Here is a 27,525-nt window from a genome sequence, read left to right as displayed (position 1 = left end):
GTCATTTTTGTACTATAAAACCATTCCATTCCTGAAATCCGCTACAGGAAAAAAGTTGATTAAGCTAAGCAATTTACGAGCGACGTCCTAGCGTACTTGTAATTAAGAAAGTAAGTACTTAGTTTTACGATTTTGCTTAAAACTATGATTTTAAATCGATAAAGTGAAACACGTAAAGTGTCCCTGACCAAAATTGTTTCACAAACATCTGTACCGTTTAATAAGATACGAGTATGATAACGATTTCTAGAGCCCTATGTTCGATAATGATTCATTAGGAAAATTTGAATATAGTTTAAATTTTTAATTACTTATTTTTTGGTTTGACTACCAATTTGGAGGACTACTGTTTTGATTTTGATATAACTAAATTGGATTGGTTTTCGAAAAGTTTTCTCTTCTACCCCCAGCCCCCAGTTTATAATTATGATGTCAGTTGTAAATTGTTTTTTTCGAGTATAAAAAGGGTAAACAGAAAAATTGAGAGATAGTATTAAGAAAACAGCCAATTCGAATTGTTTCGGAATCGGCTCGAGGGACTAAGTACGTAGATATACGTCAATTGTAAATTCTAAACTTTGTATATATATTATATTCATTCATTCATTCTTACTAATTTTATAGTAATGGATCCTATTTCCATAACTTTGGCCTCGGGAAATGAGTACGTCGGTACGACAACCGAATCTATGATTTGCTTTCACTGCGGCGAATGTACGGAAGAATTGGCAGTAAGAGGCGGAGGACTCTTCTTTTGCTGGGGTCGAGAGTGCGCGCATTATCAAATGGGAGTAATTTTTCGACATGGTAATGTCTATACCAAACACATCCCAGGGCATCTTATAAAGGAGTTCCCGCCCCATCTCCGCTGTACGTACTGTGGAAGAAGAGGGTCGAAGAGAAGCCGTCGACGGGAGGAGTGCTCAGCGTTCGATTTCATGGGATGCTGTCATTACCCTAAGCCTCCCAGAGACCGAACTGTAGTTCGTTTTATAAATAGATAAATAAATAAATAAAATTGCGAATAATTTACAAATAAATGTCTATTGACTTTTCTTCATCCTATAATATAAGTTTATTCCTAAATTTTTAAGCTTATTACAATAAGATTTCTTTAAGAGAGAGAGAGAGAGAGAGAGAAAAGAATTGCTTAAATTAGGAAGTAATAATGAATCTATTGAATCCAATGTAAAGAAAATGCATCAAGATATTAACTTGGAAAATCCAAAAGATGATTTACCAGTAAGCAGTATTCAGTTAATTAAAAATCATAAACAAAAACCGACTGATTACGGTGCATCAAGATATAATATTTGTATATCTTCGAAAAAAGGTGAATCATTAAACATCAACAATGCGGTAATTTACTTATAATATATTTTATATGAAAATAATTAAAGGTTTTATAAATGATAAATTATATTATAGATTATAGGTGGATCTAATAGCAAAATAGTATACGTCCAGGTAAAGTATTGTTTTATTTAGAAGTTTAAATATTAAGTTAATGGTTTATTTTAGAATAACTATATGTTAAATGATTTATTTTAGAATAGCGTTGATACATATGGTGGTAGGACAACATTAGAAAGTAGGTATATTGATTTAAAAAAACTATCGATTAATTAAACATTTTAATAATATTTTTACATAGCTTCGATAGTATCCAGAGATTGTACGATTGTTATTACGAAATGAAACTAATTTATTTTATAATAAATATAGGTAGTAAAATGCTGCAAAAACCTCTGACTCTACGTTCAATACGTTAAAATAGATTACAATACGTAAATATAGGTGAAAAAATACTAGAAAAACACGCATACTATTATTTTTTTTAATTTTTGGAAATACACAACATCCACCAGTTACTTCGCAATGACGAACTGGCTGCTCTCTTTGTCCCAGGAGACATGACCAATGAGTTGGCAAAGTACGGTAAAGACTCGTACATCCAAGAATTGGCAACAGGTGGCGCAAAAAATTACGCCTTGATTTATACGGAACACGTAATTTTTTGCGCCACCTGTTGCCAATTCTTGGATGTACGAGTCTTTTCCGTACTTTGCCAACTCATTGGTCATGTCTCCTGGGACAAAGAGAGCAGCCAGTTCGTCATTGCGAAGTAACTGGTGGATGTTGTGTATTTCCAAAAATTAAAAAAAATAATAGTATGCGTGTTTTTCTAGTATTTTTTCACCTATATTTACGTATTGTAATCTATTTTAACGTATTGAACGTAGAGTCAGAGGTTTTTGCAGCATTTTACTACCTATATTTATTATAAAATAAATTAGTTTCATTTCGTAATAACAATCGTACAATCTCTGGATACTATCGAAGCTATGTAAAAATATTATTAAAATGTTTAATTAATCGATAGTTTTTTTAAATCAATATACCTACTTTCTAATGTTGTCCTACCACCATATGTATCAACGCTATTCTAAAATAAATCATTTAACATATAGTTATTCTAAAATAAACCATTAACTTAATATTTAAACTTCTAAATAAAACAATACTTTACCTGGACGTATACTATTTTGCTATTAGATCCACCTATAATCTATAATATAATTTATCATTTATAAAACCTTTAATTATTTTCATATAAAATATATTATAAGTAAATTACCGCATTGTTGATGTTTAATGATTCACCTTTTTTCGAAGATATACAAATATTATATCTTGATGCACCGTAATCAGTCGGTTTTTGTTTATGATTTTTAATTAACTGAATACTGCTTACTGGTAAATCATCTTTTGGATTTTCCAAGTTAATATCTTGATGCATTTTCTTTACATTGGATTCAATAGATTCATTATTACTTCCTAATTTAAGCAATTCTTTTCTCTCTCTCTCTCTCTCTTAAAGAAATCTTATTGTAATAAGCTTAAAAATTTAGGAATAAACTTATATTATAGGATGAAGAAAAGTCAATAGACATTTATTTGTAAATTATTCGCAATTTTATTTATTTATTTATCTATTTATAAAACGAACTACAGTTCGGTCTCTGGGAGGCTTAGGGTAATGACAGCATCCCATGAAATCGAACGCTGAGCACTCCTCCCGTCGACGGCTTCTCTTCGACCCTCTTCTTCCACAGTACGTACAGCGGAGATGGGGCGGGAACTCCTTTATAAGATGCCCTGGGATGTGTTTGGTATAGACATTACCATGTCGAAAAATTACTCCCATTTGATAATGCGCGCACTCTCGACCCCAGCAAAAGAAGAGTCCTCCGCCTCTTACTGCCAATTCTTCCGTACATTCGCCGCAGTGAAAGCAAATCATAGATTCGGTTGTCGTACCGACGTACTCATTTCCCGAGGCCAAAGTTATGGAAATAGGATCCATTACTATAAAATTAGTAAGAATGAATGAATGAATATAATATATATACAAAGTTTAGAATTTACAATTGACGTATATCTACGTACTTAGTCCCTCGAGCCGATTCCGAAACAATTCGAATTGGCTGTTTTCTTAATACTATCTCTCAATTTTTCTGTTTACCCTTTTTATACTCGAAAAAAACAATTTACAACTGACATCATAATTATAAACTGGGGGCTGGGGGTAGAAGAGAAAACTTTTCGAAAACCAATCAAATTTAGTTATATCAAAATCAAAACAGTAGTCCTCCAAATTGGTAGTCAAACCAAAAAATAAGTAATTAAAAATTTAAACTATATTCAAATTTTCCTAATGAATCATTATCGAACATAGGGCTCTAGAAATCGTTATCATACTCGTATCTTATTAAACGGTACAGATGTTTGTGAAACAATTTTGGTCAGGGACACTTTACGTGTTTCACTTTATCGATTTAAAATCATAGTTTTAAGCAAAATCGTAAAACTAAGTACTTACTTTCTTAATTACAAGTACGCTAGGACGTCGCTCGTAAATTGCTTAGCTTAATCAACTTTGTTCCTGTAGCGGATTTCAGGAATGGAATGGTTTTATAGTACAAAAATGACCCTCTTTTATACGAGATGAGAAGTATGTGGGCACTTAAAAAATTAGATACCACTAATGATTATTTCGCTGTATACTTAAGTTATTTCTAAAAAAATATTAAAATCAACTTAAGTACCCCTGTACTACCTTCTTTGTTTTCGAATTTCAGATAGCAAAACAACACTTAAGTTGAATTCCTTTTATTAAAATTGATACTTTAATATGGTTAGAAGTATATAAATTAAACAAGAAGTGTACCCACTTAGCTTAATTTGAGCCCTTCCAATGCATCCATAAAGTTTACGAAGCAGACGATGGTAAAAATAGAGGCCACCATTGAGAATAGAGGATTGAAAAAGTAGAGTGCTAAGCTCAGTAAACATGTATTTGGGTTTTGTCCTATATGAATTTTCACGTTTTCAGAGGGATTAAACATTTTATACTAATTTTAAAAGTCGCGTTACTTCATTTTCTTCGCGATTTATATTTTAAAGGTTATTTTTTATTGTCATGGTCTTTTATTTTGAATTGAATTTAACCCTGTATTTAGCGTTATTTCTATTCTAACACTCAAAACCTATAATCAAACTAACTTGCAAACCCTCAATTGGCAATATTTTATAAATTAGATTTATCTGTAAAAGTTTTATTTTAACATTTCTAATATCAAATGGTTGACAATATTTTATTAATTAGCTTTATCGGTTCGCTGTAGTCGCGTTACCATGTTATCTGCGTCCGTGCGAAACGGAAATCAAACGAAATTACCTGGCGAGCGAAAATAATAATTAGTGCACTTCTTGTATTATTTATATACTTTTGCTATGGTACATTTGATTATAAAAATTTATAAATTACCAAACCCCTCCTCCCACCTCTCACCGTTTTTTAAGTACCAAATGAAGTTATTATTTCAAGTGATTTCTGATTTGGCATAAATATAGGAGCGAGCATTCTACATTTTTACATTCTTCGTAATTACGAGCAAGTTTAAGGGCTAAATATTAGCTATGGAAAATAACGTGGATATGCGTGTAACTAAAGCAGTTCTTAGGTTTTCTTTTAAGCCTGATATGCCAAACGAAAAACAATTTTCGTTTAGAACGTTAGAAATAATGTTAAGAAAATATAAAAACTGGTATTTACGTGAATTGAACCTGCAAGAGGACGAAGGTTACATCGACGTCCATCTAGCTACCCATGTCGTCATTGAGAAGATTTTTCAAAGATTGGGCCCTCACTCAAGGGAATACATTAACGTAAGCTTGAAATTTGTTTTGATCTAATTATTATTATTATTATTATTATTCGATTCAAAACTTTGATTATACAACATAAAAACTTGCGGAGACTAAAGCGTTAGTAAGTTAGTGTATGAATGTATGTATGTACGATAGTGGATATATGAGACAGTGATAAATTGAACTAGTGAATAGAAGGTATGGATTATCTTTTAGCTTATTATTTTGATTTCTTTACTTTATAGATCGAGAGACGTATTGTAGGGGTCTCGGACGAGGACGAGGAAAAAGTTAATGCAATGCTAGATGTTTTTTACACGGTGATTTACCCAACGCTGAATAAAACGAAGCATCTTCATCTTCGGTGAAACGGGTACCGACTCCCAAAATTGAAATTAAGGCAAAAAAATGAAAAAAAATCTGTATAAAAATAAAATAAATAAATTTATTTTGATCCGAATGTGGTTTTTGTTATGGAACCAATGACAATAAGCTTTAAACTTGGCTTACTTTGATAAAAAACGTCTCTTATTCCCCAAGAACATGTATATTTATCGAGAATGTACTAGCTCTATTAGATATTTTGGAGGAAGGGCGAACTAAAATTTATGCTTGTTTACGAAATTAATTAGCATATTTTAAAAAAAAAAACAAATGCATTCATGTTAGGATATGATTTACGGAAAATGTACTTTCATGGGCTAGGCTTAGAAATTTAGTCTTAACTATTTACACTTTACAGGTTTTTAGGTCTAGCTTTAATTTTTTGCGTATTGGAAAATGTATTTCAGCATATTATTATAAGTAAACTTTTAGTGTTATCAATGTCCACCAGTTAGGAAATGGTTTATGGATAGGAAAATATTTATAAATACTAAAGACAGAGGCAGAAACTAGGAGATCAGAGGAAAAAGATTTTTGAGATGCCCCTGATGCGATAGCCTACATTGAAGATGTTGAAATTGTTTGGTGAGAAATCACAAAACCTTTAAAATAAAATAATTGATTTTCCGTATTTAATTTTTTTCTTAAAATCCTACTACTATGCCAAGAATGTATTTATTTATTTATTTATTTATTTATACTTAGGGAGAATGAATATGTCGATAATATTTTTAGCGTTTCTCCAATTCCACCCGTTGAGATCTTTTAATATCACTGCTTTGAGAACCATGGCGCCATCTAAACTTTGAAATAATCCTTAATTAAATATATTGATAAAAGAACTCTAGTGATGACACTTCCACTATTTTCAGTGACGTACCGATTCTCACGTGACTTTCATTTTCTGTGCGCGCGCACCCGATTAATAAGATAACTGAACTTTGAGCAATGGATTTTTTTTTTCCACTGGTACTTAAGATATGCCGTCAGGGTAGTCATGGGAATCAATTCTTAGTTATCTCAATAAAGAGTCTTAGCATTGGGAATAGTCATTGAAGGTCACGCTGAAAAGTAAGTTATAATAATAATAATCAGCTAGGCTATTTTATTATATTTAAAATGAAATTTTTAGGCATTCTTTTATATATATATATTGGAAATGTATTAGACAGAAATTAGGTCTAGTAGGGGTAAGATTAGCGTAGAAATTAAGTTACTATCACGTGACTCGTTCATTTTTCTGTGCACGCGCACGTTTAATAAGATAACTGAACTTTGAGCACTGGATTTTTCCACCGGTACTTAAGATATGCCGTCAGTGTAGTCATAGGATTTTTCACTCTTAATAAATACTTTAAAATGTAAAAAATAAGACTCATTATTGAAAAAAACTTAACACATAGCCATTTTTTAGCAATCTTCTACGTAACTCAATTTTCCAAGAGGATTGTTTTCCGTAAACATTTTCAAGTGAGAGCTCGATTTTGATATCGTCAACGTGGTATTTCCAAAACTCTCCTTGAGTAGCAAAGGGTTTTTTCCAAATACTCAAGTGGGTTAATATGTGCCGTCAATCATTAGAGGCAGTTTAAACTGTCAGAGAGAGACAGCCAATAGAATTTGAGGGTTATTTGAAGTTTAGATCACGTGATGAATTATTCTCAACAAGATAGGAATAAATTAATCTTCCGTGCGTCATTTCTCTACGGCACATTGACGAGTAAAGACCTGCTGACGGTTCGCTCAGTCTTTTCTACAGCTTGACAAAGGATTTCTACCCATAAAGTAAGTAACTATTTTTTCTTGGTAATAGACTATATTTTTAGACATATTTAAAACAATTTGCATATTGAAAAAAGCATTTATATTGATAATTTTAGCGTAGAAATTTAACCATATTGATAAAATTAGGTTTAGTAGACTTAGGGGTAAATGTAGGCTTAGAGAATGTATCATTTGAAACTATAGAACGTATTTGGTCTAGATCAGCTATGGACATTGAAGTGTATCGACTTGAAACGTTTCGTCACTGGAAAAATCCGCACGTCACTAAGGAGCAACTAGCGAAGGCTGGATTCTACTATATTCAGCGGGGCGATGAAGTACGATGTTACAAATGCCATGGCGTATTAGAAGGATGGAAATCAGGAGACGTACCAGAACTTGAACATGCTAGATTCTTTCCAAACTGTCCGGCTAGGGATAATTCACCATCGGAAAAAAAGTACCTTTCGCTAGAATGGGACATTCCCCCGACGCCAAAAGCAACTACGGTCTCTGACAAAAGCTTCTCACCTGTACCAGAAGAAGACGTTTGTAACTGTCCCTCGGATGTCAGACGATACTGTTGCTAAACACTACAAATACGTGAGTTAGAACTTTTAATTAAATTAAGTTGCAGGAGATCGTTTCACCCCATTTAAATGCCTGTAAACTTAACTACTTTAATTTGTTTTAATTGTGTAATGTACAAGATAACCATCTAATGGAATATCTGATAGTACCTACTAACATGTAAAACAAAGTTCTAAAATAAAAAATTAAATGTAAATAACTTGTTTTTATTGCCTAGAGATTAGAAATTAAGGGGTTCGAAAGCGATAAGCAAACGGGTAAAAATCTAATCTCCAGATATCTGCGCGAGGAAAACTAATTTTGGAGAATGGGGATGGGGGAAAGCAGGGATGTACCCAAAAATGGACCAAAATGGACCAAATGTACCCCAAAAACGACCAAAGTCACCATTTTCGGCCCTATGTACCCCATTTCGGACCAAATGTACCCCAAACTGGACCTTTTAGCTTTATTGTAATGTTAAACTCCCATAGAGATTCCCCTAAAAAGAATAATAAACTGGCGGTCCAATTTTGGGTACATTAATTATTTCGGAGAGATAAAACTAATTCTGGCAAACTGCTGCGATTTATAGCGAATGGGGAAAAAGCCAATTTCTAGCGATTGGGATCGATAGTATGAGAGATAACAATTATGGTTGTTTTTATTGCCTAGAGATGGGGGAAAGCAACTGGTGATTAGAAGGGGTGAAAGCAATGGGGGGAAAGGAGCTGGTGAACGAGAGATAAAGTATCCAGTGAATGGGGGTTGGGGGAAAGCAACTGGTGATTAGAAGGGGTGAAAGCAATGGGGGAAAGGAGCTGGTGAACGAGAGATAAAGTATCCAGTGAATGGGGGTTGGGGGAAAGCAACCCGTGAACGGGAGAATCTGGTGAATAGAAATTCTGGTGATTAGAAATTCTGGTGATTAGAAATTCTGGTGATTAGAAATTCTGGTGATTGAGAGAGAGGCGCGGGTGGGGGAGGAACGGGAGAGGCGCGGGTGAACGGCGGGAGCCAAGCTACAGCTTTGTGTCTATTTGGTGATTGAGAATGAAATTCTCAATCACCAGATAGACACCCTTCTCTCTAGCAGCCGTTTCGCGTCATTTGTGGGCTGATCTGATGGGTATTAGCCTAGCTGAAGATAGACTTATTGGTAAATTTTTCTACTGGCTCGTCTTAATGGACAGATTTACTTGGCCTTTATTAAATTCCAACATAGCAACATTTTTGCCAATTTTCGCTTAAAATAAGTAGAATAAAAAGATATTGGCTCCTACGACCAACTTGTTTTTTTCATGACCTCGTATTGCATTGAAAAATTTAAACCAAACCAAGTTTATTCTAACCTTTTACAGTCTGCTCTTTCACTTTATCATTGAAACGTTTTGTCTGCAATCTACCGGTGAAAAATAATCTTTTCGTGAATATTAAAAATTTAAAACGATAACTAGTCATCGAATAACCCCTTGTGTAGATTAATTTCAAACACCCTGTATATTTTATACTTTGCTTTAAGTTAAAGTTTTTCCAAAACCTTGTTTTGAATCGAGGTATAATGATCAGTTAAATTTCGCAATTATCGTAAGTAGCTTACCTGAAAATGGATCGCGCTTTACCAGCATAGAACAAATTCACCCTGAAACACCATCGCAAGGAAGTTCGATGTCATGAGCTTCAACGAATTCAAGTCCTAGTGCTTCTTTCGGAAAATAACAAGGTGCCATTTCCACGATCAATGTTTTTGCGATTTTACTCGTGTACTTAAGACCTGGAACGCACGCCGCAATTTCCAAACTAGATGGCAAATATTTTGTGAAACGATTTCGCTTTGAACATTCAACATTCCGTTTAATACCCCGCCCCAATTGTCGAGCTAGTGTCACGCGATTTTAATAAGGGTGCTGGAAAAGTCGATCTAACTTTCAGTTTAGTGTCTGGAGCAACGCTTTCGCTCTAGCTTAATGAAAACTAAAACAATAGAAACAAATTTTGATTATTTCGAAAAGTGTGTTTAATTTGGCACGTAGAGTGTGTTGTCTGAAATAATCGGTTCGTCGTTAGTGTCGCTTTACCTTTTTCTGCAGAAGTAATTGGTTATTTTATAGCTATGAAATATATACAAACGCGAAGATTCTTTTGTAGATTTTTTTATTTTTATGAAAGATACGCATTTCAAAGTTATAATCTGATATGCTTTTCAAGGCGGACTGACGGCTGTTTAGTGTGCGGTTGTCGGATTTTACGCTGTTCGTCACATAAATCAAATCTCGCAGTAGTAGTGACTCTAGTGAGCTCTAGATTATGGTATATTTGATATCAGAAGTTTGTAATATAATTATAAAGAGATAAGTATACATTTAGAACTTAAGAGTTAAACATTTTAAGTTTGCAAATTCCAGGGGTTTTTTGCTTACCGATTTGTTTTAAATTCGGGGGATAAGTAAACCTTTATGTAACTTGAAATTTCCCAAAATAAAAAGTTTCGACCGGCTTTAGTTTTGTCATGGCAACCACAAATGATTTTGATTACTTAAAATCTACTTTTCCCTATGATAATGTACATTTTAAACATTTCGCCACATAAGGATATTTACTCATTTACACAAAATAAATTAATCAAAATAAAGTTAGCAGTATATTAATTTGGATATTTATCCGAATACATTTGAATAAAATATTTTAATTGGTTTTGACCCGAGGGGTCCGACATTCGTACCAGCCCCGTACAATAATAATACTAATAATCAGCTAGGCTAAAACCCAAGGCACCACCTAAGGCCAAAGTCATCAAGCGATTTTAATTGAACTTGAAAATCCCAAAATCTGGGCGAAAATAATTTCCAAAACTTAAAAATCAATCTTAAAACCAGAAATCATGCTCTGAAATTTCAAAATCAGTTGCTCGTTTCTGAAATCACTTTGAGATTCAAAATCCCGTACACTAATGCCGGATCCCTTGTCTTAACCAGCTTTCTCTAATCCGCATAATCATCGATAGACCATCGCATAAGCACCCTAAAAACTCGAAAACAACGAAACTCAACGTTAAATAATAGAGAGGAAAGGTAATTAAATCGTAACAAGATTGAAATGCATTATAAATGATATTTGTGATGAAACCGTGCTTGGGTTTCCGGTACTCGGGATGCGTGACTAGAAGTGCCAAAAGGAAACTGAACTTTTCTGCAGACCTCTTTTATCCGCTAGGAGGCGGTCACGCTTGTTATGTCTATACGTTCATTAGTTATTCATATTTAATCGTTGGCCTACATCCGTGCCAAAATGTTGTAACTTCAGTTCTATTTTGAAAAAAAAAAATGTACCAAGGCTCCGTTTAAATTTTTTATTTAAACCTAATACAAAGGGTTAAAACGACTATTTGTGTGAATACAAATATTTGCGAGATTTTGAAGTTTTACAGTAGGTATTATCAGAAGTATATAGAATATATATTATAACAGAAGTATACACCTAGGCCACGCACTTTTCAATTTCAATATACAAACGAATAACATTAATAGTATAGTTAGTATAGTTAGATATGAATCTTGGAAGTAATAATAAATAATAATAATAATCAGCTAGGCTAATACCCAAGTTATGTATTATAAACGTCTGTTAGCATTTCATTTTGTAACCAAAGCTATTGCAATAAATTGTTGCAATATCCTGATTCTCTTAGAATAACGGAGATAAAATTTTATAGAAGTTACTATGATTTCACATCGAGGTTTTATTTGATATTTACACTCTAATAGCATTGGAATTGAAGGGAATAGGAATTGGGACTTTAGATGGTGGATCAATGAACTTCACGTTTTTGTCGCTAGGAACGCTGGTGATTGGTTTTAAATGTCCAAAATTTGTAAGAGGCTAATAATAGAAAAAAAATCAATAAAATACACGTAATTATCGCGTAAGTAAAAGTTTTTATTTATTAAAAACTAGTTTCGGCACAACATTGTGAAATCTAGGAGCAACAAAAACAAGGAGAACGCAGCTAGCCTTTAAACACGCTAACGAAGGGTTTTGTACGAATTTCATTGGACGAGTGTCACGAGCCTTTACGCTGAACGTTTTACGGGCGGGGGGAAGACAATTTCTGAATTTTCCCCTTCTGACGGCAGCAGGCACTAAAGCGTCTAGCCAATGAAAAATGTACACAAGAAAATCCAGGACTTTTGACGAGTTGCGTTCTCCTTGTGTGGGGTGTTGTGTTTGTTGCTCCTAGGTGCCATTATCAAGGTGAAAAACGCTTTGTAATAAAATAAAACTTTTAAATACGTTCTTGGTCTTATATTGCTATATACAGAAGATGAAGTCACTACCGATATAAAATATATTGTTAAAAATTACTATAATTTAAGTTAGCCAATTGATAAACGAGACCATCAACGTGAGGGGTATTTTTTGTCTCGCCTTTTGGGTCAAAATGTAGCTTAAAGTGTGGTTTTTTTAATCAGCTAGGCTAATCACCGAAGGCACCACCTTAGCTAGAAGGAACTGAAACCCGAGATTTTTAATAATAATATTAGACTTTTTTATTATATAAGAAAAATCTTTTTATTACGCGAGCGCTTCGTGACGCGTGCGACACGACGTTTTTATGAATAATAAAATAATAACAGTTTTACAAGGCTAACTTCGGTTTCATATCATTTTTCTACTACATAGCCTTGTGTATGCCTATTTTAATTACTACTGCGTAGGATTTTTTTCCTAGGTGTTAAATCAACCTGCTTTTAATTCCATATGTAAAGAAATGCATTACAGACCATTAACCAATGATACCCAGGAGCAACAAACACAGCACCTCACACAAGGAGAACGTTACCCGTCAAAAGTCGTGCATTTTCTTGTGTATATTTTTCATCAATTGGTTAAACGCTTTAGCGCCTGCTGCCGTCGGAATGGGAAATTTCGAAAATTGTCTTCCCCTTTCCGTAAAACGTTTAGTGAAAAGGCTCGTCCAATGAAATTTGTACACAAATCTGCGTTAGCGTGTTTAAAGGCTAGATGCGTTCTCCTTGTGTTTGTTGCTCCTAGATGAAACGCTTCGCATTATCAGACGAAAATAATTTTAGAAGTCTGGAAATTCCCCGAAAAACTCAAAGACTACCGATTTTTATGAAATTTTCTGTACTTTCTATAAAATGTTTGCTCTTTCTAATGAATCATTAATTATCCAAAGATAAAATTTCGTGCAACCAACACTTTAACTATTTTGTTTTGATCTTGACGTTAGCGACATCTGTTGAAAAAAGAGTTAATTACTTCACGTCGAGCCGACTTTTACTTACATATTTAACATACTTATTATTTATTTCCTAATTAATATCTTAACTTATATATATTAATTCCTTAAAGTAATTGCATTTTCGTTTAACGTTTTGGAATATCCGAGTTACGTTATTTTGGCAGTCGGGAGTTCAATTAAGACTAATGACTCGTGTACTGGAGCACGCGCGGCTTCCGTTGGCCATTCCACGAGCCTAGTTTTCTCTTAAGTATAAATGTAAGAAAAATTCATAAAAATCATCAACCCTATTTCGGACTCTAACCGTGAAATAGTGACTTTTGGCACGCGTGAACAGGAGCGGCTAAACTCAAAGAACCAAAGCTGCAGTTGCTTTTTAAAGCCTTGTGCTTTTGGTTTATTTTTTAGCAAGTGGTGGCTCGAAGTGTACTTTAGACGTATTAATACGGAATAAATCTCTATCAACATAACAAAATAACAATAAGTAGCACACTTCCTATTGTTTAAAAGCAAGTGCCGGGTCGACGGGAAGTAGCTCTTTTCTCAATAGATGTCGCTAGCGTCGAAATAAAAGTCGGATCATTTGTAAATTGGTCAATAACGTAAATTAAAGCAATTATAAACAATATTTTTACATGGGATATATAATTTAAGTGAAAGTCCACTAAATAGTGTATAAGTTGTCTAACCATAATAATCTACAATGGATCTCTGATGACGTTATCATTTGGCTATTTTGAATTTTAGCTTCCTTTGCCATTAATAGATTGCACCACGCTCTCCAGTAAAGTCGCTTTTTTCGAAGAATCGGGTAGATTCATGGCCATCTCTAATAACAGGGGCCTTATCATAATACAGGTGGTAATGATGGAGCCGACAGTTGCTTTAAGGAGAATGACTATGTTGGAACGACCCGTGGGCATCATGGTGTTGCTCTCTCTTCAGATAGATAAGATTTAAAAACAGTTGTTTTTAGTACTACAAGTGAGGCATACCTAAAGAAATTCCGTTTGGCGAGTCCAGGGTAAGTATAGAATGGGTAATGTCGAGATTACCACGTTGACGTACATAAACGCGCGATTTGATGATTATTTAGGAGCACTATACTTTAAATACGCTATAATGAGGCTTCAAAATAATAATCTATATTAAATATTTATTGATCATTTTGAAATTTACGCTATAGCAATTTCTAAAATGGATTAATATAACACGCGTAGGAACCTTTCGGAATTCAACAGAAAATAGGCGGAATTTGAAATTCCCGTCGCCGATTTATCGGAAATTTGTGCTAGTATCTTTCCTCCAAATGTACTAGACACTTAGCCTTTCTTAAAATCTATCTGCACTGTCTCCTATTTTCTCGGTGCATCTCCTTATAGCACCTTCTATAGAAATTAATTCCGTTTTTAAAAGTGCGCCTGACTTAATTTATAGCATAACTGACGTCACAGATGCTTGTTAATTTGGTGGGGTCGAATGTAATTAAGATTTAATTCTTGTCGCTAATGTACTCATTTAGACTACAGCAGTGAAATAATTAATCCCTGGTAGACCGTAGAAATGTTTCTTTCATACAGATGGGGTAAAGATAGTATCATACACTGGTATTTTAAATCATGAGACGGTAGTCAGAGCCCTCTATTGAGTTGACAGTGTTGACAACTATACATAATCTAATAAAATATTAAATTTTAATTTTTGGGTGCAGGTAGACTTTAACGTCCAACTGACAAGGAGACTACCCGAGGTGGTTATCACCGATTTTGTTGAAACTCGGGGGTTAAGTAGACCTTATGGTAGTATGAAAATTGCCAAAGGGAAAAGTTGCAATGGGCTTTAGTTTTCCCATGGCAACCGAAAATGTTTTTGATCTCTCAAAACCAAAAATCTTCATTTAAAAAATCATGGGATTTTCTCGGTTTCACAAGGTTTACATACTTAAAATTTTTTTAAAAAGATTAATTTTCAAAACTTACCCAAAAAGATGAATTTGACCATTTTTTGGGTAAAATTGATTAAGGATTTTGGGTAAAATTTATCAATTTTGGTAAAATTTTAATAAAATGTGGTTAACCGAGAAAATCCCATGCTTTTTTAAATGAAGAGATCAAAAACATTTTCGGTTGCCATAGGAAAACTAAAGCCCATTGCAACTTTTCCCTTTGGCAATTTTCATACTACCATAAGGTCTACTTAACCCCCGAGTTTCAACAAAATCGCTGATAACCACCTCGGGTAGTCTCCTTGTGAGTATACAATATCCGCAAAGGGTGGTCGAGGTAATGAGGTAATATCATAAATATATAAGTCGTAGTAAATGCGATATGCACCACCCTCCTATTCCTGGATAGAAGTCGGCGGTCGATTAATTTTTATCCATGGATAAAATAAGTTCGGCGATATTTAAATAATATTTATTTAAATAACCAATATTTGAATAATAATTGTAAAATATTTAAATAATCGAAAGTGGATAAGCCCATTATTTAAACAAAACCAACAATTTTTTAAATATACCATTTTAATTCAAATAAATGCTTGGTTGCGTAAAAAACATAATTAAATAAGTTAAAATTATATTCTGTTTACCAACTTTTGTTAAATAAATCGGAAATTTTGTGGATAATGAATAAACAATTCCGAACACTATTCCTGGATCCCTTTCTTGTTAGCAAAAATGTTTTACCTATAAAATAAATTTTGAAAAAGTGTCGTCTATTTGTGAAATATCGTTTTTATTCGAGGTCAAAAAATCCGGTACAAAGGATATTTTGGTTATTTTTTGTTGAATCTTTCTAATTTTTTTTTAACTTCTTCGTTTCGAACAGAATCGATCTTCTCGAGTTCGATTATTCGCTGTCAAAAGAAGATTAAGTTACGTCTAGGATGGGTTTTAATAAACGGATTATATGTAGTCACAACTATTCGCGATTGAAAACTTTCGCTGCGCCCCCCTTTGGTTCGCCATTGAAACCTGAATAGGTAGCGGCTAAAGCAGACGATATTAGTTTTTCCCACGTCGTTTATTCGTAAATTTGAAACTTGTATTTTAATATAATTTTGGCATCGTTTGCTTATATTTTGATAAGTTTATTTAAAGCAAGTGGCGGCTCTATCATTGCCACCTGTATTATGAAATGGCCCTTGTTATTAGAGATGGCTATAAATCTATTCGATTCTTAGAAAAAGGCGTCTTTACTGGAGAGTGTGGTGCCATCTTTTTATGGCAAAGGCAGATAACATTTGAAATATCCTAATGATAACGCCATCAGAGAGCCATTGTAGATTATTAAAGTAAAGCAGCGTTCAGACTATGTGAAAATATTACGTTAGTATCGGTCGTGTCGTTACGGTTATGTTGGTCGCGTCGGTTCGTTCATTTCACTGTTCAGAAAGGAACCAACCTTGCACGGAGATTAACATAAAAAGTGATTGATCATCCAATCAGAGCTCAGTAATAACGGCGGAAAAATTGAAATAATTTTTATCCACCTCTGATTGGTTATAGTATTTCGATGGTTCTAAAGGTCGCCACTACCTAGAGTCAGCGCTGATGAGGCATAAGGCTATATGCCTGCTATGAACATTTTGAGCGGAACGAAATGAAAAAATGTAAACGACACGCGCGAAAATTTAAAGTCTCTGTTGAGAAGTCTGAACGGTGTAAGAAATCGAAAGAACCGACACGATCGACGCAAACGTAATATTTTCACATAGTCTGAACGCAGCTTTAGACAACTTATACTCTATTTAATTGACTTTAAACTAAATTATATATCCCGTGTAAAAATATTGTTTATAATTGCTGTAAATTACGTTATTCACCAATTCACAAACGATCCAATCAACACGAGGGGTACCTATAAGTACCGCCTTTTTGATTTCGACCATAGCGACATCAATTGAAAATAGAGCTACTTCACGTCGAGCCGCCACTTGCTTTAAAACCATAAGTGTCACATTTATTGTTAAATATGTTACTTATGATAGAACTTAATTCCGTATTAACCGTTAGTTTTATGGGAAGCCCTGACAAAAGGCTATTTAAATATAGCGTATTTCTTACTTGGGAGATTTCGCAGTCGATTTTGGCTCTGTATTCTTGGTCTCGTCCAGATGCCTTCGTGGCTTCCAGAAACGTTTTTCGTTCTTCTATCTCGGACAAAACTGAATAAATAGACGAAAGTAAGAATCAAAGAACGCTGTAAACATCTAACCTATTCTCGGAACTCCCATTAATGTTATATTCCAAAAACTAGATATACGGATTGTTTTTGAATGAAATATTTGGTTTTCTTTACGATTACATAAACGATATCGTACCGTAGGAATAAGAATAAAATATTAACTTTATGATACGAGTATAATACACTTAATAAGCCTTTGATAAATATTTCATAAAGTTTTGCTAAATATATCATAAAGTTTTGATAAAAAAATCATACAATTTTGATAAATATATCATAAAGCTTTGATAAAAATATCATACAGTTTTGATAAATATATCATAATAAATTTTATTTTATTTTATTAACCTCCATGTAGTAGCGGAACTTTTATTAAATTTTACTTTAAGTTATATCGACCAAGGAACGAAATTTTAGTATTTATAATTATATCATTAATTTTTGATAAAAATATCATACAGTTATGATGAACTTTGGATACAGTTATGATATACTTTTGATACAGTTATGATGCACTTTTGATAAGTTATGATGCACTTTTGGTACAGTTTTGATGCACTTTTGATACAGTTATGATACACTTTTGATACTGAAACACTTTTGATGCAGTTATGATAATCTTTTGATGCAGTTATGATAATCTTTTGATACAGTTATGATGCACTTTTTATACAGTTATGAAACACTTTTGATGCAGTTATGATGCACTTTTGATACAGTATGATGCACTTTTGATACAGTATGATGCACTTTTTACAGTTATGATACACTTTTTGATAGAGTTATTATGCACTTTTGGTACAGTGATGAGACACTTTTGATGCAGTTATGATACACCTAATGCAGTTATGATACACCTTTGATGCAGTTATGAAACACTTTTGATGCAGTTATGATACACTTTTGTTACAGTTATGATGCACTTTTGTTACAGTTATGATGCACTTTTGATGCAGTTATGATACACTTTTGATGCAGTTATGATGCACTTTTGATGCCCTTTTGGTGCAGTTATGAAACACTTTTGGTGCAGTTATGAAACACTTTTGGTGCAGTTATGATACACTTTTGGTGCTGTTATGATACACTTTTGGTGCAGTTATGATGCACTTTTGATAAAGTTATGGTGCACTTATTGTAAGACTACGATAAACATGATAAACATATGGCAAACGTACGATACACGTAGTATACACACGAGGGGTAGGTCACTCCGCGAACTCGGTGTACACTGTCGTAGCTCTGACTGTGCTAATAAGAGTTCGTGAACTCCTAAAAATCCGTACCTTTAACAGTACAAAGTACGCGAACTCGGTGTACAAGTCATCCGAGAGTGTCTTACCCCTCGTATACACATGCGATACACGTATGATAAAAAAATTGTTGTTAACCACAAATAATTTCGCACTTCAATTAAATATTTATTTTCCGTGTACTGTATTAAGTAAAAACATTGCGTAGCAAAAACATGTAAGGAACTCAGCTTTTAACATTATCTCGTTACGGTCGTTGAAATTTATGGAAATGGAAACGTTTTGACATTGAAAAACAAATTTGACGGTCCCAGGATCGTCTGAAGGTTGCAACAATGAAGTCAATTTTGGTGACTGCAACTCCGTAAACACCACAGAAAACATAAAAAATAAAAAGTGAATAACAGGATAAAAAAAAAACAAAAAATAATAGGTTAAAAGCAACGTTATGAAAACTTCCAATATTGTATAATTTTTATTCTTCAGTTTCTTCATGATTTACTTCGGGAAATAGCAGATCGGCGGGCTCTGAAAATTTAAATGAAGAATTAATGTAGTTTTTCAATGAAATGTAATATTTTTGGTAAGGCTTTTCTGGTTCTTTCGCAATCATAGATAAATTGAAAAAGTACTTCTCGTACCTGTGATGAAATTGGTATTTTGGAAGTTGCACGTCCGTTTGAAGATCAACTCTTTCAGAGCGTTTTCACTGTCGTACACAATCCCAAACTTTTCAATTCCCGCTTTGCGCCTGGACATGTCCTGAATGTACCACGCTGTCACGATGAAATCCACCAAATAGCCCGATCCATCCGCCTTCAAATTGCTCAAGTAGGACCAACAGACGGCCGGTTTCCTCAAGGTCTCCTCCACCATCGAGGACAAGCACGACCCAAGGATGCCTATCATGTGCTGTATCCTGGCCGGGTTGACTACCCACGGTGGCAAGTCCGTCTTGATACTCGCGGATAACATTTTGAGAAAATTCTTCATACCGGGTACTTCGTGTCTTCTCAACACCTCCATGACCTTGTTATGACCCCTAACCGTCTGGCCAGCGACGTAGAATGGCATTTGAAACTGGTAGACGTCCTCGATGGACAGTTTCAGCATCCGGAACAAAATAAAATGCGTCAGAAACAAAGGGTCGATATTCGTTTGACCGATGGCGTTTTTTCTCGCCTTTTGTTGTTGGATCAATATTTTCACCATGTCCATTACCTTTGACAATTGATGTCCGAAATCGAGTGTCATCTTCACATTGTCTGTTATCGTTTCTGTTCCCGCGACAAAGGGCATCGCTTCTCTAAAATTTCGAACGGCTGCCAAATAAACTGCAATTCTTTTAGGGTCTTCACATTTGTTGGTCGGTTTCAAGTACTCCTTGTACCAATTTTCCAGTAACCTACATTCCCGGCTTTGTTTGAAGAATGTCTTACTGGTCTGCAAGAACCGGATCGTCATGCAGAAGATTTGCGTTACTTGCGGGGCTGCCAATCTCAGATGCTGGCTGACCATTTTGGAAATGAGTACTTGTAGTTGCAAAGCAGAGGTACATTTCCTGGCCAATGTAATCCATTTGGGCCAATACGCCTTGTCTCGGTCTGTCAGTTGGCTGTCGTAGTTGGTTACCGCGTCGCTGATTGGCAGTCCCACCTGGTTTCGAAGGTACTCTTTGATTTCCTCCGCCGTTTCAAGTTCAAATACCGGGTGAGTTAATTGTGGCTTCATGATTAGGCGAGGTTACCGTAGTGCAGGGCTGACTACGTTTGCGTTTTAAAGATGACCTTTTTAAAAGCTGCGACGACCATTCTCAAGGTCGAGACCGTCCGTAATTATTTTAGTTATTTTTTAATATCATATTTTAGTGTATTTTCGAGATAAACATTTTCAAGGTCAATTTCCTTAACTAAACTTAATTTACACCATCTCCTCTACCCCTTTTGAAATTAGTCAATAGCATCTCAATTTTGTCGATTAGGAAATTTAAAAAAAGTAAAAAGAAATTTTCAGGATATATTGAAAGCGAAATTTCGAAACTAATTTTAAAAATTTATCAATAAATCTTAATTTGAAAAAAACAACTAATTGTTTTACTGTCACCAACGTGTTGCCAATGTGTGGGATAAATCCCACATTGTGGGATTTTTGGCAATTTTTTGAGCTGTGTGGGATAAAGGGATTTTTAAGCGAAAATCATTGATTTGGTGGGATTTTTGGCCTGAATTTTTGAAAAAGCACTTTCCAGAAATTCATAAACCGAAAATATCAGACTTCCATAATCACAATAACCATAATATTCAATCTCTTGCAATTTTAAAAATACTGCACATTTAAGCGTACGTTTCAATCAAAGATGATGGTAAAATGACTTAACAAAACATTTTCTATAGATTATTTTTATAAAAATTATTAGTAATGTTTATTTAATTTTTTTTCCCGCGCTGGCCTACGAAACTTGAAAATATTTGACATGTTTTCCGCTGAGTTTTGGGAGGGGGCGTGGCTAAAAAACGTGTAGGGGGTTTGGCTGGAAATTTTAGAACTGGACTGTGGGATTTTCGCTCGTCAAACATTGGCAACACTACTGTGTTTGATTCTAGATAAAAACTTTTCAATGCCTTTGCCAAAAATGGCAAAACAACCAAAAGTGTGTCAATGCAAGCGTGATTGAATTACTGTTATTCGCAGAAATTGGGAGATGAGTTAAGAATTAGAAATATTGCTGCCTGGTGAGAATTCCCGGAATGCACGAAGCACTGGAGAAAGCTAGAGGGTTAATTTGTTTTTAGACATTCGACGTTGTTAATGAATGCCCCGTCTCAGGAAAATCTGAGACCACAACAACATTCCAAATGTGTTTTTTCTCTTTCGTCCACTTACTCATTTCAAACTCGTCGTCTAGAGTGAATTGATCCTTTTGTTTCGCTGATGACGCTCGTTTCTGTCTGTCTCGCAACGTGGCTGTCAACAACGGCGTCTCTTTGTCCGTGCCATTGCCGGCCATGAGCCGCTGCAACTTTTTCTTTTCGTCCTCGCAGTTTCCTTTCAAGGGATTCATTGCGTTTTAATTCGAAAATTAGCTAAGCGTGACCCCATTATGGACCACTTAGAGCGGTGGATCCCAAACCTTTTTGTAGCTGACAACCTTTTCAATCTGAAAATTCGTCGAACCCCACGAATGTATTTGTTGTTATTCATCGACCTCTTCTTTACTTTTCCAAGAAATTATATATGGCTACTTCGGGAAAAGGACTATGTTGAAACGATATTTCCCTTACGCTCCGCTCCCAATCCCCCTTACGCTCCGCTCCCAATCCCCCTTACGCTCCGCTCCCAATCCCCCTTACGCTCCGCTCCCAATCTCCCTTACGCTCCGCTCCCAATCTCCCTTACGCTCCGCTCCCAATCTCCCTTACGCTCCGCTCCCAATCTCCCTTACGCTCCGCTCCCAATCTCCCTTACGCTCCGCTCCCAATCCCCCTTACGCTCCGCTCCCAATCTCCCTTACGCTCCGCTCCCAATCTCCCTTACGCTCCGCTCCCAATCTCCCTTACGCTCCGCTCCCAATCCCCCTTACGCTCCGCTCCCAATCTCCCTTACGCTCCGCTCCCAATCTCCCTTACGCTCCGCTCCCAATCTCCCTTACGCTCCGCTCCCAATCTCCCTTACGCTCCGCTCCCAATCTCCCTTACGCTCCGCTCCCAATCTCCCTTACGCTCCGCTCCCAATCTCCCTTACGCTCCGCTCCCAATCTCCCTTACGCTCCGCTCCCAATCCCCCTTACGCTCCGCTCCCAATCTCCCTTACGCTCCGCTCCCAATCTCCCTTACGCTCCGCTCCCAATCTCCCTTACGCTCCGCTCCCAATCTCCCTTACGCTCCGCTCCCAATCTCCCTTACGCTCCGCTCCCAATCCCCTTAACGCTCAAAACGAAATTCCTACCCCCAAATAAAAAATAAACTTATTAGGTTCCCTCAGGAATCCTTACCTCTACTTGGAAGGCTTATCCTGGCGTATCGCGTATTTGGTAAGATCACTCTGGCGGCTTTGGCCCCGCCTAAGCGAGAAAAAAATCCCCTCTGCCCGCGCTACCCTCTCGCGTAGTTGATTGTTAAGTTAACATAGTTAAAAACCGTCAGCCACATCGAGACGAAAATCTGCATTCCAAGTAGAGGTAGGAATTCCTGGTTCCCTACAATAGAGGCGAAGACGTATTTCCTTCCCATCCCTTGCAAGAGGAAAAGTCAACGATTATTCGCGACCGAAACGAGTCTAGGTGGTGTAACGGCGCTAGCTTCTCCGAGGTAGCGCCTATGATCTAGAGTCTGCTACAGACAAATTATGAAGTCATAAGAACGTTTTTCTTAGATACACTTATGAAAATATAAGCAAACGATGCAAAAATTATATTAAAATGCAAGTATCATTATTTATAAAGTCAAATTTACGAATAACGACGAGGAAAAACTAATAGCATCTGCTTAAGCCACTACCTATCTAGGTTTCAATGGCAAACTAAAGGGGGCGTAGCGATAGTTTTCGGATGCGAATAGTCAGTCATTATCCTTAAGTATAAATAAATGCATTCTTGCTATTCGCCGAATAATTTGAATTTTCTTCGACCTTCTCGACATACAAAGCAATCTTAGGTTTGTAGATTTCGACTACGGTCGCCATAGAGTAACCCACTCACATAGAGTGGAAGGCCCTATGGAAGAGCATGAAACATTAATCCTAACGGACCAGCTTGTTTTCGAGGCGTTAATTAATATAGTCCATTGTGCATTAACTTTAGGCCAACTTGTTAATTTCACGGCTCGAAAACCAGACGTTGCGTACGAAAAGTGTTCGCAAGTTTCGCTGAAAGCCTTCCCCTCTATGCGAGTTAAAGCTTCAAAGGCCTCAATTCGATATTTATTTGTCTAATAAAAATATTGGTACTGAAGGGCTCCCGATGAACAGAATAAAAGCTTAGACTAAACTAAAAATGGAGAAGTTCCCATCACAAAATATGAAAACGTACACAGCAGGTAGTGTTAATAGGTTATTAACAAGATATATTTTAAAATATAATTGCTCGGATTAACACTATTGGAGGTCCTGTACCAAGTAGAATTTGGGGCCCCTTAAAAAATTCAGGCCTGCCTTACTTTTTGACGTGAAATAATATGATTAAAAAAATTGAAAACACATTTATACCCTTGGGAACCCCTACGCTATGGCACACTTGGCACATGCCTTAATAAGGCCCTGGGAACCCCTGGAACCACCTCGAGGGTCCCCAAAACCCTGATTTTACTGACTTTTGTGATTTGGAATCGGGACGTAAGTGGGTGTGTCGTAGGCTCCTGATGCCTCGATTTGGGCGCGACTTCGAAGCCCGCTGAAACTACGAAAAGTGACGTCATTCTTCAACGTTCTCTTTTCGTTCTTTGGTCTCACCGGTTTCTGACTCTCAGCGACATCTATCAACAAAGTCAAAATTATTTCATTATTGACTAATCAATTATCTTTCTTAACTTAATCATTATGAAAGGTAATTGTACTTTCGACAATTATTACTTTGATTAAATCATAGTTATTCGTAATCCTACGCAAAATCGATTCTATGAAATCGCTTTTTACTTAAAATGCAATAGATTCTTTTCACGTTCATTAAAATTTACTTTTTTCGTGATTCTGTGCTATAAAAGCTTTTGTATCGTGCTCAAAAGTTGTTATTTTTAAGGAATCGACCATTTCATCTATTATTCTTATCTATTAATCGATCACAATAAACTGTCTTTATTGTAACTTTTTATGAACATTTCATAAGTTTAAAAAATATATAATATTTTATTTAAAAATTTTAAAACTTTAAATTCGATTTTCTAAAGCCTTGTAGCTTCTAGCGTGTATTTTGAACTATTTCTTATTAACGGCAAATTTTTACACGCTAAAAGCTTCCATGAAAACTCGGCTTTAGACTTTGATTTTATTAATTTATACGGTTTTTAAATTAAGGTTACGATTTGTTCTTATAAAAATTAAATTAAATATTTCTTGCAAGCTTTTTTTGGCGTTGTACATTTACCAATTTTTGATGTATCTCCGTTGATTTTCTGCATCAGTAACGTTTTCTGTCGTTTTGACAAATTAGTTTGATTTATGATACCTGCAAAGTACAGTTGACAGGACGTTAAAATTTATTTCGTTTTAAAAATGCAATATAATTTTTAATCGAAGCTACCCAATGATACGACTATAACCACAATTAACGTAATAACATTAAGTATGACACTGAAGTAGTGTTCGGAATTGTTTATTCATTATCCACAAATTTTCCGATTTATTTAAAAAACGTTGGTAAAAAGAATATCATTTTAACTTATTTGATTATGTTTTTTACGCAACCAAGCATTTATTTGAATAAAAGCGGTATTTATTTAAATAATTGTTTGTTTTATTTAAATAATAGGCTTATTCACTTTCGATTATTTAATAATTTTACAATTTTTATTCATTCAATACATTGGTTATTTAAATAAATATTATTTAAATATAGCCGAGCTTATTTTATTCATCGATAAAAATTAATTGACTGCCGAGCACTACACTGAAGCACATCAGTTAATGATAATCTGTCAGAGAGTGATTGTCAGGTTAGTTTGATGGCTATAAATACGAGTCTAAACGTGTTTAAGTCTCAAATTAAAAATGATTAGCTTCGGATTCAAATCATTCAACGCGAGCGTATACAATAGTCAATAGTTATGTTCTAATTTTGAGAACTCATTTTGAGGCATTTTTGCCAAAGTAAACGTAACTTCTTTTTTCCAAGAGTTTTAAACAAAAACTTGGCAAACGCTAAAAGTGAAATTTTCGAGGGGTTGGACATTTACCAAAAATGTGTACGGGATTTTGAAATCCGGCCGGATTTCACGCTTGATTTCGAGATTTTTTGTTGGATTTCGGATTTATAACTTTTGTCCCGGATTTCGGATATCTTGGAAAGTGTACGGGATTTCTTTGAATGCCCGACGCATCGGAAATTTTTAGTGTTGTTTTTATTAGTTAATTTATCACTTAATATAATTCAAGTGGCAAATGTAAATTATTTCTACGTAATGTTTGATAACAGATGGCGCTATAAAATTGTAGGTTAATTAGGTAATCAACGCACTTGTTCAAGAACAGAAAGTGGTTTATTTATTTTAAATACGAAAAAAAATTAATATTTTAACGCTAAAATCTATTACGTGCTTTGTTCAAACAAAAACCTTTAATACTCTAATGTTGAAAACATGTATGTTATGCTTTCGGCAGGTTTAACCCCTGGCAATTTAAATACCTCATCGTAAAACGATACATATTTTGCACATACTGGGTTTTGAGTCGACGTGGTTTTCGAAGGAATAACTGTAACTTCAGTTCTAAATTCACTTCTAAATATTTTAATTTTCAAAATGCACAAATGAAAGCCAGTTTCACGGAGAACTTCGATTTATATTGTCATTGACTTAAGAAGTCATCATTAAAAAATAAATTTCTTATCTTACTTATGCTCTAACTGTAATATTAGTAATAATTTATAATCGTACTTTTCAGAAGAACTTCCGTTTGCTCGCTGTATTTGTTCGACATGTTCCATTCTGTCCCTTCGCTCCACTCCAACGGATCAAAACTTTGAGGGAACTACAAGAGCGTTCTTTTTTTCCTGTGTGCTTTTCCGTTTCCATGGCAACGATATATCTCGAACCTGAGTCACTCTCACCGATTCCATTGATAACTTGTATTTATAATTGGCGATTATTTATTGTTTACAAATAAATTTATTATGCGAAAATTATTCATTTCATCAATTTAACAAGTTCTTAATAATTTAACATACGCAACACTCGATATTCTGTATTTCGTTTTTTGCTCGATAGAGGGCGACGTCTTCGTTCAACATGTATATTATCGATTGTTTTTTGGATATAAAGCGTGGTTTGCAGAGGCCCTTGATTCGAATTGATATGGGTGTACAAAATGAAGAAAATATAGAAGAGGAATAGAAACTGCATTTTCTAGGTGTTCAAACTGTTTTGTTCTTAACTTAGTCTTTAATAAAGAATGACTTTAGAATTGTCAATAACATTTAATTAGCTAGATAAAAAGAGTAAAATAGTAACATACAAAATACACCTGTTCATTCCTACCGCCTTCGGCTCTCGAGAGAACACGGACTGACCAAATTAGTAATTTTATAGTCTTTGTTCTAGGTTGCCAGATTATGGTGGCTATGAGTAATATGGATAACATAACACAAACTATAACGGCGTTTGTATGCTATTGCTTACACGTGGTAAACTTGCGGTACCTAATTTGGACGAGGCTTACATCTTTACATTACCGGAAGTGAGTATCGTAACATATGCCGAGATTAAATTTATATTCCACAAAGAAACAACAATCGTTAATGTTACCATAAGTCTATAATATTGTTATAATTAGTAAATAATAACTTTGGGACTATTAAGGACTGAAAATTATAACCATAGTGTAGTTCTAGGTATAAAGTTAGCAGTTTTTTATTTAAGACAGTAGATCTTGTAGATATACTATCAACATGTCGACTCTTACATGTAATTTTAAATTAGTGATAATTAAGTTTTTTATTTCGATTTACATTACTTATTATGGTATTTTCTAGCATATCTCACCGTATTATATTTTAATAATAATAATAATTATAATCAACTAGGCTAATACCCAAGGTACCACTCTAGGCCCAAGTCATCTAGCAACATTTATTGCTTTTAAAGCTAGTGGCGGCTCGGCGTTAGGTAGCTATTTTCTCGATAGATGTCGCTAGCGTCGAAATATATAAAATGGGAAAAGTGGTAGATAATGGTAAATAATA

At 34.9% G+C, this 27,525-nt stretch overlaps 2 protein-coding genes and 1 long non-coding RNA gene across 3 annotated transcripts in view; 1 reads left to right on the top strand and 2 right to left on the bottom strand.

The window, feature by feature from the left end:
• Nucleotides 1-26,324, top strand: part of LOC149962898 (uncharacterized) — a 128,403-nt gene extending 102,079 nt beyond the window's left edge. The window contains exon 3 of the long non-coding RNA XR_016480174.1: nucleotides 26,229-26,324. This is a non-coding gene — a long non-coding RNA (uncharacterized LOC149962898). The remainder of the gene's footprint in view (nucleotides 1-26,228) is intronic.
• Nucleotides 15,974-26,288, bottom strand: LOC149962899 (UPF0193 protein EVG1). Its single transcript, XM_090164466.1, has 6 exons — nucleotides 26,222-26,288; nucleotides 24,715-24,795; nucleotides 23,945-24,106; nucleotides 21,522-21,683; nucleotides 17,265-17,365; nucleotides 15,974-16,054 (listed from the first exon to the last, which is right to left on the bottom strand). The coding sequence occupies exons 1-6, from the start codon at nucleotides 26,262-26,264 to the stop codon at nucleotides 15,974-15,976; spliced, it is 630 nt and encodes a 209-aa protein (XP_090020592.1). The 5' UTR covers nucleotides 26,265-26,288.
• Nucleotides 18,797-20,446, bottom strand: LOC149962900 (uncharacterized). The gene is made up of 2 exons (XM_090170391.1): nucleotides 19,280-20,446; nucleotides 18,797-19,166 (listed from the first exon to the last, which is right to left on the bottom strand). The coding sequence occupies exons 1-2, from the start codon at nucleotides 20,367-20,369 to the stop codon at nucleotides 19,114-19,116; spliced, it is 1,143 nt and encodes a 380-aa protein (XP_090026517.1). The 5' UTR covers nucleotides 20,370-20,446; the 3' UTR covers nucleotides 18,797-19,113.
• Nucleotides 26,325-27,525: the final 1,201 nt, after the last annotated feature.

The sequence above is a fragment of the Leiobunum rupestre genome, chromosome 1 (assembly GCF_980474605.1).
Source record: "Leiobunum rupestre chromosome 1, qqLeiRupe1.1.hap1, whole genome shotgun sequence".
Taxonomy (NCBI): Eukaryota; Metazoa; Arthropoda; class Arachnida; order Opiliones; family Sclerosomatidae; genus Leiobunum; species Leiobunum rupestre.
The sequence above is the reverse complement of the archived record's forward strand: the minus strand, read 5'-3'. Positions and strand labels throughout refer to the sequence as shown.